Source organism: Geospiza fortis, unplaced genomic scaffold (assembly GCF_000277835.1).
Source record: "Geospiza fortis unplaced genomic scaffold, GeoFor_1.0 scaffold161, whole genome shotgun sequence".
In the NCBI taxonomy this organism is placed as follows: domain Eukaryota; kingdom Metazoa; phylum Chordata; class Aves; order Passeriformes; family Thraupidae; genus Geospiza; species Geospiza fortis.
The window spans coordinates 430,906-443,076 of NW_005054375.1; the positions used below are offsets into that span (position 1 = coordinate 430,906).

The 12,171-nt window shown below is 37.0% G+C and overlaps 1 protein-coding gene across 1 annotated transcript in view; it reads left to right on the top strand.

Moving 5' to 3' along the window:
- CNKSR2 (connector enhancer of kinase suppressor of Ras 2) overlaps positions 1–12,171 on the top strand; it is a 172,762-nt gene that overhangs the window by 19,906 nt on the left and 140,685 nt on the right. Inside the window, 1 exon segment of the mRNA XM_031060212.1 lies at positions 3,959–4,046. Within this exon segment, the coding sequence (XP_030916072.1) occupies positions 3,959–4,046 (88 nt within the window).

Genomic DNA, 12,171 nt, shown 5'->3' on the forward strand with positions numbered 1-12,171 from the left:
GCCTTGTCTTAGGAAAACTTTACATCCTATATAGATCAGAGCATTGAAGTTGATTGACTTTAGTGTTTAAAAAAAAAAAAAAGTTAGCACCAGTGTTTTTCTCCTGTGAGTGAGGTGTTTCAAAGCTCTTCATCTTCTCCTGGTGTCTCATAAGGTAAAGGTTCACAATATGGGTTTGCACAGTGGAAAAATATCGTGATTCCCACTTTTCCAGCTGTATTCATGATCACAAAATGTCTATGAACTTAATTATCCTTGAAACCTACTACCCACTCATTTGTGAATGTGGTTTGAAAATGACTAATGGCTTCAGGTGGTGGAAAGGAGCAGGATGGAGAAAATGTGAGACTAAAGGCAAAAACTACCCTGCATGTGTTTGCAAAAGCATTCACGTGATTGTGTAAATTTATTTTCCTTAATATATCAGGTGTAGAAGGTTAGACAAATAATGAAAATGGGAAACCAGCAGAGGTTTGGAAGAGGAAATGAGTGGAAAGGGCATGTGGTAGATGTGCTGTGGAGCTACAAAGGTGTTTTCATGTGGGTGTTGCAAGGAAATCGCAATTTTGAAGGAAGAACAAATGAATTACATGAGAAACAGTAAAAAATCTTCCACAAAGAGGGAAATGTGTATTGGAAATATCTTGGAGATTACTGTGAGAGGTGAGACACTGAGATCAATGTTACAGGAGGAAGTGGGACAACACGTGGCCCCAGACCAAGGCAGTTCTTTAGTTCCTGTTTAAATTTAAAAGCACCAAATTGGGCAGTACAGGTGTTGAAAATTGCAAGTTTTTCTCAGCGAATTTTCTTCACTGGAGTTGTATGATGTTCCTCAGACCTGAAGGTCCTAGGGTCTGTGAAAAATGTGACTTTGAAAGAAAAGCATAGAAATTGCAAGGTGATAGAAATGACTCTGCCAAGCCAAGGATTTTTTTTTTTTAAAGTAGAGAGAAGTTAAACAGGGAATTTCTTATACCTGGTGCAGGTCTTAAGGAAGAAAGGGTTTTAGCAGCCACCTGAAGTTAGAGTATATGTAGGCTTTATTTGCATTTATACAAGTTGATTCATCTATTCACATTCATTAATATTGGGCTGTATTAAAATTATAAGCAATGGGTATATTATCAATGAAGAGATTTTTTTGTCAGATTGGCATTTTACACTGTGTCTCGTGTGAAATCCAGTTGGGGATCCTACAGTGAAGTTTCTGTTGCTATTTTGATTGAAACTGCTGGCATGTGGTTACATTGAATCTTGCTGGACTTTGCCTACTGAAGTTGAGGTTTGGGATGGAATCCCAAAATACATTTCCTTTGGAGGCAAATATTTAGAGAGGCCCTTACCATTTATCTAGATGCTTAAGTAGAAGTGGCTGTGTAATTGTGCATGTAGATTGCCTCCAGGGATATGGTCTGAACTGGAGATGGGGAGGAAAGGAAATTGCAATTTTGCTGGTCCAGTTTGCAGCAATACCCCAGAGAGGCATCTGCAGAAATTGATGCAACGGAGTTGGTTTAAAAGCTACAGAGACTTCCAGAGGAGGCAGTTGGAGGATCCCCTTGGTTTTCTGCAGGAGCAGAGTTTTTTTAAAACATGGACGTGCCTCCTTGTCCTTTTAAGTTGTGAAGCACTTCTCTAGATCTTACATCTTAGTTGTGGATTTGTAGTAGTCTTCTTCCTCCTGCTGACACCCTTGCTGCCTGCTTGACATGCTGTTGCCAGTAAGTCTTCACTGGGATAACTTAAATGTAACTAAAATGAGTAATGTCACAGTCCCTTTGCCTGCTCTTTAAAGTCAACAAAGTTTATTTGGGGCATTTCTAATGATTTTCACTAAGAGTAATGATGGTAAAAAATACTCTTATATTTCTCATGAACCGTGAAACCAAACTGAATTACAAAAGTATGAGGGAGGATGATGTGGTATTAGAAGCCAAAGCCTACTGTGTGATTTTTGTTTAGAGAAATGCCGGAGGCTGTGAAATGTCAAATAGATTCCAGTTGTGTAATTTCAGGATCAAATTGTATTAACACCCATACTTGAAGTAAAATAATACCGTTTGCTGGTTTGATTCCATTCATCTTCAATAAAAGTAAGTTCCTAAACGAACATGACCTTTTTAAATCAAGGTTTCAGGTAGATTTCAGAACCTCGATAGTTACAATTATGGAAGGAAAAATCAGTGGTTTTTTACATCTCGACTAATGTACTTCTTCAAACACAATTATCACAGAATCACAGAATACCCTGAGTTAGAATAGACCCATCACGATCATTGAGTCCAACTCCTGACCCTGCACAGGACACCCCAACAATGACACCATATGCCTGAAAGCATTGTCCAAATACTTCTTGAACTCAGTTATGGTTCATAACCAAGCAGTTCAGTTACCTTTCATCCTTTAATATGCTCATATATCTCCTAAACTTCAGAAATGATCTTTGGGTGTGACTGTGGGTTGGCCTGCTCGAGTGTGTTCCTACTGTATGGTTGTCATATGCTGCAGAAAATTTAGACTCTGAATTGTGACTGTATGTCTATGTCCAGTGAATGCCCTAAGGCACCTTTTGGAACTTACCTTAGCTTCCAGTGTCTGTACTTTCATTTTAAAAGAATGTACTGGTTTCCTTTCTAGAAAATAAAGGCAGAAAGTGTATATCATTGTGTGATGTATTATGTAAAATTAAAGCTGTTAGACTTAATTAAGCACCTGAGAGTTAATTCTGTCCTGTGAACCATCAGGGCTGGATTGAGAGTCCTAGAGAAGAAAGAGAGCATGAGATGAAACCATCAGGGATAGTGGAGTTCACATGGGGTTATTAATGGACAATTCTAAATCTGCCTGCACTAAAATTTCAGTAATTCTGTGTTTAGAATTACTGTAATTTAAAAACCTGTTAGTACCAGTAGAAACAGAGTATTTACAGCTATCACTTGGACTTGCTTATAGCAAAGTTCTTTGTACTGGAAATGTCTTCAGGCTTAAATAAGGTAGGCACAATACCAAGCAGTGCTGTAAAACTATTCAAGGTATATTCAACTGTATGTGAAGTGATGAAAGAAGCCAGTTGGGGAAGGGATTAGTCACCCATCCTGATATAAAGACAACCTCACTACCACTTGTTTTTTTGTGTGTTTTAAATGTTGGAAGCAGGTATATTTGAGACAAATGCTATCTTTGTGATGCTAATAATGCCCATAAAGTCCTAATAAAGTCTAGCTCTTGACTCCTCTTAGAGAAAACAGTCCTGCCTAGTGTTTGGCTACTTGTTGAATAAAGAATGAGTCACATATATGAGCTTACAGTTTGAGAGGTTTGTAGAACACACATCAGATGACTACCAGCTTCACTAACCAAATACATTTTAGCAGTGCCTCTAGAAGGCAAACCAACTTCCAGGTAGGCAAGCATTTTAAACATCCTAATATGAAGTTTTTAAAGGCTAGGACACATGCAGGTAAGGTCTGTGAATGTTGGATTACACTGTTCATTTCACTAAGCAATTCTGACTGTAGCACAGTGTGTGAGAATGTTGGGTTGTGCTTCCAGTTTAGGCTTTGCAGCCACTTCTCAGCATTCATTGATGCATCTCTGGCTTTAAATGCTCTTTCCCCCTCTAGATTCTACCTATTCCAAGTCCCTCTACTGCTTCCCCCAGATATTAGATCAAATCCCAAGAATCCCAGGGAATCAGCCAAAAGCTTCTCTGATCTCATTCACATCTGGACACCGTTCATAACACAGGAGGAAGAGGTGCCTCTGGCTGTCTTTATAAGGGTATTCCCAAACCAATACAGAAGGCCAGCTGGGCTTCTTCTGGGGGAGTAAAGGTAGTCCAGAAGTAAACTGTTAGAAATGCTTTTATAAATGGAATTTCTGAAAGAGGAACTTAAAACTGCAAGTGGATATATGCTAGTGCTATTCAACTTTTTCTTTTTTCTTTTATTTTTAGATCACCTTTTGCTGCTGTCACAGATTACTCAGTAACAAGAAATAATGTCATACAACTCTGTCTGGAACTAACAACAATAGTACAACAGGTATGAGACAGTCTGCTTAGCAGTTTATTTTTTTCTGAACTGTAAATCGCTATTTCCTTCTTCCCCACAATTTTGTTTAACACAGGCTATATCATTGTCCAACCAAAATAAGGGAATACTATATTTAGTAAATGCTTCTAAATAATTCTGTTTTCTGGTTTTATAGTACTAGTTTGTGTTGTTCTGTGTATATGGCTCTGCATATCTCAGCAGTAATATTTATCTTGGGTTCTCTAGTATAATATAATCACTATAAAATGAGGTAACTACTTGATAATTTGCATCTTTAATTTCTTATATTTTGTCTTTAAATTTTAATTACCTGTCTGATTCAAATGATCTGTATATATTGAACTTTAGTAATCCTTTCTTTCCTAAAGTTTGTATCATCTAGACAGCTGTTGAAACATGTTGCCATGGGGCAATTAGAATATTTTGATTATATTTTTGTACATCCTACCTTCAAGAAATCCAGAAGTAGTTACTGAGAAGTAACTTGCTTAATGAGCTTCACTAGGGAGTGCAAACCTGGGAACCTTCCCTGCCCTTCTGCCTGTGGCTTAGGTCTGTCTCTGTGTCTGTCTGTTGTTCTGCTGAACTATAAAGTCTCTCTGCTGTCAAGCAGAAGTCTGGGGGATGGTTTGCACTTGAGAATTTAGAGTGGAGGAAAAGGGAGAGAGTGGGCTAGGCAGTAGGAGCCCTGAGGAGACTTTCTGGTTTTCACAAGCATCGCACCAAACTAAGAAAAACTAAACTTCTGACTCAGCTGTCCAGACTGGTCATTTTCCACAGTAGCTGTGCATCACTGTCTTTGGATAGTTCTTAGATGAGGGAAGGAGGCACCTGATCAATTTTCATGTGTCCCCTATTAATGAGAAAGTGAGTAAAGTAGCAACCACAGCAGTATTTCCCAGGAATTAGGTCATTATCAATTCTTCTGAAAAATTCATCCCTATCCATGATACTGCTAATTGACTGTGGTGTAGGTTGATATTTCTCTAGGTATATTTTTCAGTGTGGATGAGAATAAATGTTACTTTAATACCTGTGGAGAACAGCATTTTTACCTTCTCCAAAAATGACATAATTCTGCAATCAGAAAGCAGTTCATGAATCCATACTTTGAAGTCAAAAGGAGCATTTATGTGCCTAAATTTAAACATGTACTGAATTTGAATTGTGCTGTATTCAGAAGAACAATAATGAAAAATTCCATTAGTAGTCTCCAACACGTGGTTTGTGCTCAACTTAAATGCATTCTAATGGTGCATTTCAAAATGTCTTAGCTGCTGTTTTTTAATATGCTCATTGAACACACTGAGATTCTTCATTGTGCTTTTTTTTGGCTGTAAATTAAATCTTTCATTATCACATGGTTTTTCTGCCTCAGAATCTTGTTTTTTTTTATATGCAAAGTATTTTATAGTACCTTACTAGCTTAGGGTTTTTTTTGTAAAAAATCTACAGAAGGCAATGTTGCAGTTTTTCTTTTTAACAGCAGAGAACAATTTCTTATAATGCTTAAAGGTTTGTAAAAGTATACAGTCTGTACACTTTTAATAACTTTGAACTTTTTAAAGACTTTTGTAAAATTTAAAAACAGAACTTCGGTAGCTGAGTTCTATTAGGAATTTTTTATGTTGTTCAAGTTATAGCCAATGTTTACGTTTATTAACCAAAACCAAAAAACCAATTTTTTAGTCAAGATGAAGATGAAAAAGCACTAAGCTTAAAGTGGCTTGCTTGAATTATTTTGCACATTTTGAAGGTAATTGTAATACTGTGTTTCTTCATAGAATTAAATTATATTGGGTCTCCCCCTCATTATCAGAGCTAAATGGATAATGAATTAAAATGACAATATTGCATCACTCTTATAAGGATAAAGTCTATGAAAACCTAATGAGTGTCCATATTTTAACTTATAAATAATTGGAAAAGCCGGAGTTAGAGACAGATTTTGGCATAAAATGGGGGAAGACATGGGGCATGCCAAAAACATGCTTTGTTTTGACTCTCAGGTTTTCTATGTGTGTTGCACATTGCCCAAGGCCTGACAGGCCAGTGTGCAGTGGATATTTGCCAGTGAGAGCAGGTCCCTCAGACCACTGCGAGTTATCACTGTAGCCTGCACTAATCATCTGCTTCTATGCAGCTGCTTTATTTTGGCTGAGGTATTTTTTCCTCCCCCTTAGGATTTTAGGATATTGTTTCACAGCCTCTTCCTGCAGGTTTTGACTTGTAATACTGTCCTCCTTGCTGGTGGCTTCTCTAATTCAGGGCTTGCATTCTTGTTCATTTTTATAAGAAACTCTTTCCTTGCAAAAAAACTAGAGGGGAAAAAAAGAATTTAAAAAACAAACAAATCCGTGAGACTGTTATTATTTTTGCTACCATTTCCTTGCATTCTTTCTCCTACACATACCTGTCTCTCAGTAGGAATTGAAGGCTGAGCATTATCTGTACTTTCTGTTTCCTTTGCTATGTATAAAAAAGGTCTGTTTTTTCTTGATGGTACTGGATAGATGTTAAAGGGCTATGGGTGAACAGGTTGTGTGTGTGAGATTGCTTTGGGTTGTGCTTTGTTTGCATTTGGTTCATTCATTAATTTAGATTTGTTTTGACAGAATTACTCCAGTTACAAATGAGTATCAGGAAGAACATGAGAACCTGTTCTTGATGGTGTTCATGGAAGTCTTGCTGTTGACTTAGTTAGTTGGGTTATTCAGCTTCAGAGGGTTCAAGAACTGGTCCTTTGGAGTGTGCTCATTTTGGTTTAGAAAGGTAGCAGTAGCTACACTGATAACTTTAGGGAACAGAAGATTTCTTGCTTTCTTAGGCAATCTGTAGGTAGCTTTTATTTTTATTCTCAATGCTCTTTTTCCTCAGAAATTCATTAAGGTTTCACTAAAGAAGCTTTTTCTTCTTTAAAACTGAAGCCCTGGAAATATTGGGAATATCTGGAAAGTCAAATTTTATATTGACTTTGTAAGTTACTAGACTGTAAAGAAAACTTTGCTGCTGAACACACTATTTCTTTTGCTGCTCTTTAATAGTGATTATTAGTAGCCTTCATCACATGTTTTTTACTTTCCTTAATCAGCTTTCACAATGATTTGTGGTGTTTATTTAGTTTTAGAACCACTGATGTTTATCTTGCAGCTTTAGTGTCTGGTGGGATTTACTCAGGAGCATGCTGCAGTAGAAGCATGGCTGTAGGCCTGTAAATACTCCTTTAGAAAAGCTTCAGTGCACTTAATTCTCTGCCTAAAGACCTCTTTGAAGAGCTGTGGTGGAAGCAATGCTGTGTAACCGGGGTGGAGATGGAGAGCAGTCACTTGGCTGACATGGATCTGTCTTGCACTGTTGCACAGAGCACACTTCTGTCATCAGCTGTCACGGCAACTTCTGGAGGTCACCTCAGATTTTGGATGACACAGGGTGAGAACCTGAGTGATGCAGTTTGGGAGGTGGCAGGCAGGATGGAAGATAGCAAAGAGAGACCAAGATAATCCTACACAAATGCACTGTCTGGACTTTATGGGCACCTGTGATTTTGGGCTAAAAGCTGTGCTATAGAGCACACAGAAGTGCTCTGTGCACTGCTTTAGCTGAGAGGTTTGGAACTTTTTTCCCATTTAAAGGCATTTGAGATATAAAAGAGAAAGCATCCATATATTCCTTGCCCAATGGATGCACTTCCCATCCCAGGTGATATTTCTGTTGGGCTTTTAGCCATGGCTGTTTCTCAGATAAAAGATCTTGAAAAGAATCACAAATTATTTCTTGGGAAATGCACTATTTTTTATGTCATTGTGGCTTTTGTAATCACACGGCTGTAAACTCAAAAGATAAATGTTTCAAATGTTAAGTTTCACTGAGAAATGTCAGTAGAGGCTTGTTTTCCAGTTAGAAGGATAAAATGGAAATTTACCTTCCTAGCTCCCCTGCTCTGACTCAGAATTGAAATGCAGTGATATGAAGTGGTTCTATTCATTTGCTAAGGACAGTGTCAGAATCATGAATGAAGAAGAATAATTAATGTCCTGAGTACCAGTCTAACAAATTGTCTCTCATCTTTTCCGTCACAATTCCTCACTTTTGTTTTTAAGTCCTAATTATTAAGGACTTTAAGGACTCACTAAATATAGCTTAAAATGTTAAAATTTCAGGTCATACCAAATTGCTAATTATCTCCGGTATCTTTAGCTAATAAAATGGTTTTAATAGTTTAGTGGTGTGAAGCTGTGATTGGATCATCATTAAAGCTGCTTTGGGCCTCCAGATTGTAGGGATTTTCAAAGCAACATGTGTTTGCTGGAGACAGTTGCATATTAGATTTTAAAGTTTTTCCTTTACAATTTTAGCATTATTCTTTCCACCCCAACTTTATTACCAAATGTTTGCAGATAAATATTGTTAGCCTGCTGTGGTAATAATAATTTCCTTCCCGCCTTTTTAGATAAAAATACTGCATGATGAGGAGGCCACATTCTTGAAGTTTCCTATTTATATGCATAACACTCTGTTTATACAGTGTATATATTTTTTGTTTATACAAAACTGCCGCATATTTGTTAAGTGTTCAGGTGAGGGGGAACTGTACAAATAGGTAGCTAGATAGATGTGGGGGAAAATTATAACTAAATAGCTCCCCTTGAAAACAATTCACAGGCAATATCTGCCTATGTTTATGAAATCAAAAGGGTCTTCATATGAGAGTATTATAACTCTGTCAGTAATGCTGACAGGAATTAACTTACCGTGTATCCTTCAAGTGCTGCTCTTATGCAAGATTTTCTGTTCTATAGTTTCAAAGCAGCTCTGAGTAGTGGTATTTCAGGATACATACTGATCTGTGAAGTTATTCTCTTCACTTTTAAAAGTTAATGTGTAATGCATATAATGTATATATAGTCAAAAATAGAAACTAAAGGATGGTGGGAAGCATGAAACTGTTGTTTGTTTACAAGAAGCGATATCAAAGTAGTTTAAATGTATGCTCATGTATGCCCTTTAGCAATGTTTTTCTCTTTTTCATAGTAAAGTAGCTTATTTCTTTTAATGCACACTTTTATGGAAAATTTCAGATGTAATTTAATGTAATGTAAAAAGTGCCTGAGATACTTAGCATCAATGCCTTTTTCTGATTCTGGTAGTTTGTTTCTGCTATTTGATTATACAGATTTTTTTCCCCTTGAAATGGCTTACTTGTATATATATTCTCTTTTGATTTAAGTTTTGAAGTGCTTTTTGAAATGGAATTAGGCATGGAATAATTGAAAGATTAAAAAGTCAATAATAGTTTGTTGGGATGAACCTCTGCTAGAACTAATTTGATGACTCATTAGTTGTCATTGAGATAGATGCTGTAAAGAGGTATGGGGTTTTCTTCCTGAAGTTGTGTACTGCTGTATATGTCTGTGATGTGACATTTTCAAAGTAGCTTATGAAGCTGCCACCCTGTAAAGGTGAATTTGTTTTCTTTTCCACTCTCAGAGAAAGTAATTTCTTTTCCAAGGGGATAGAAAAAAAAAAAAAACCAAACCCAAAAACCACCAAATACTCAAGGTTGCTTAGTAGGTAAAAAACTTAGTGACTGGAAAGCAAAAATGAGTTGGTATTGGCTTGTTTTGTTATTTTTAGGCTTTTTTTTTGTTTGTTTGCTTGCTTTTCTTCCAGATTAATGACTGACAGTATCTGAACATGGGGAAAAGTGAAACATAAAGCAGAATAACTTGTGAAAAAAAGTATTCTTTTTGACATGGCATATGTTAGTAAACCAGTGCAGCTGTTAATTTTTTCTGAGAAATGGAGCTTGAGTGAGTCAAGGTGACAGTGAAGGAGTCAGGGACTATGGAACCCATTCATGGAACCACATGCAGAAAGTTGCAGAAAGTTGGTGAAAATGCAGATAAAGTGTAGACTGGAGAGAAAACGTGGTTTTGTATCTCATGTTTCCTTTAAACAAAAGCTTTCTTTACAAGACTGATGTGGGCACTGTGTCTGTGCACCCTGAGTGGCATCACAGTCTCCATCTGAGTGAGGTACACAGGATATGCCCCTCTTACTGTGTAATTCTTTATAGATGGTAACTTCCATGATTAATGGTGATCTGTTGTGTTGGTCATGTCAGTAGATGTGAAGCCTGAGACTCTGCATTTCTACTACTTTGGACACTGATCTCCTTTCCCAGGGGCAGAGCAGTCTCTGTAACCAGGTACAGTGAAGCAAATTCCAGTTCAGTACAGTGAGTTACAGAGACCATGTGTTGCCAAGGAACCAGTAAGAGTCTTAAGCATAAATTAGTGTAGTGTCTATCTTTATTTCAGGACTATGATGTGTTTGTTTGCATAAATCCATTACAAATGCATACATTTGAGGTGATCTAATATGAAACACTGAAGCTGTAGCTGAGCTTGGAATGCTCTCTACCTAAATATTAGGGGTTTTTTTTCAGTTCAATAATTTAATTTTTTCTATTGGCAAAATGACTAGCTAGACAAGTATAAAACATGAAATATTTTGCTGCAGTTGTATTTTTAAAACCAGGATTATTTACCATGACACTGTGACAGTGGTCCCAGGGGTTCTTGGATGAGGCAAGAGACGAGAATGTTGACTCCATGTTCAGAAGGCTTGATTTATTACTTTATGATATATATATATATATATATATATATATATTACATTATAACTATACTAAAAGACATAGAAGGAAAGGTTTCCTGAGAAGCTAGCTAAGCTAAGCTAAGAATATGAGGCCTCTTAGCTTCTCAGTAGGAAAAATCCTAAAGAAAAGGATTTTCACAAAAGATATCTGCGACATGGCGCTACTGGAGGAAAAGCAGAACTGAAAAATTAAGACGTTATTTGCCTCTAAATTGTCTTGGAAGTGACATTGAAAACTTAAGAACTGCACAATACATTGTGCTACAAGCTCTGTTTTGCGTGCCAATAATAAAACAGTTTGGATTCATAAGGCTTATTTAGAGGTGCTGGAAGTGTTTTGAGTTTGTTTTTTTTCCTTTGGATGTACATTTTTTTCCTTGGTTCCTATCTCTCATCTGTTGATAGTTTCAGTGGATTTTTTTTTGCCTCTGAGAATGTCACCAAGTAGAGAAATCATCTGAGCAGCTGAAATTTGACTTAGAGCATGTAAGCACTTGGATTCTGAAGGATATATGAGCAAGTATCAGTGATTTTAGTTGGTGCTGAAATACTGGCTGTGGTTTCTGACTGAATTGTGTGCTGGCTCATTTTAGAAAAAAGGAAGAGGTGTAAATCTCTACATGCAAAGTAAGAATTAATATATGACCAGATCCCTAAGGAAAGCAACATGATGTCTGTTACAGAAGGGAGAAATAACTGGAAATGGAAAATCACTTCAGAAAGATAGAATAAAAGAGCTTAGTGTACCTATTGCATCTCTCTTAATCCAGCAAGCAATTTTCCCAGTAGTTGCTTGGTCTGTGGGTGATTTATGTAAGTTGTATTAAATTTCTACATGAAGTATTCTGTTACTATGGTGATAGGTGCCACTCCACACAGATTGTTTAAATAAAATTAAAGCAATTCTTTGTACTCAGTAAGCTGGGTAATTGCTATTAGTTTGTACACAAGGGTTATGAACTTAGAGTACTGCAGGTTTATTGCATTTTCAGGGAAAGGCTCTAGACTTCTAGAAGCATGTGTGTAGGTTGCATAAGAAATGTCCATTTTTATAGCATTTATTTAGTAGCTTGCATTGTATTTTCCCAATAGAGATTTTTTCCTTCTCCTCTTACTGTGATGCCTGCTCACCATTCTGCTTCCTACCACCTCTCTCAGTTCTTATGCATGTTTCCAGTGGGCAAGGACAGAGTGGGTCCTGCAGGTTCAGATGAGTTTACTGGCTTTACTGTGGAGGGGAAAGGAATTAATTATAATAGAATGAGGATGTTACAGACCCAGTGGCAAGAAATTGCAGGAATTGAATAACTGTAGCAAACATGAGAAAGAAAGCAAATATTTCTGAACGGCAGTGGGAATAAAATCGACAGGATTTGTGTGGGAAGCGAAGAGGAGTTGAAAATGGCACCCAGGTTGTGAGCTTGTGGGACATAAGGTGGTGGAGCAATTGACA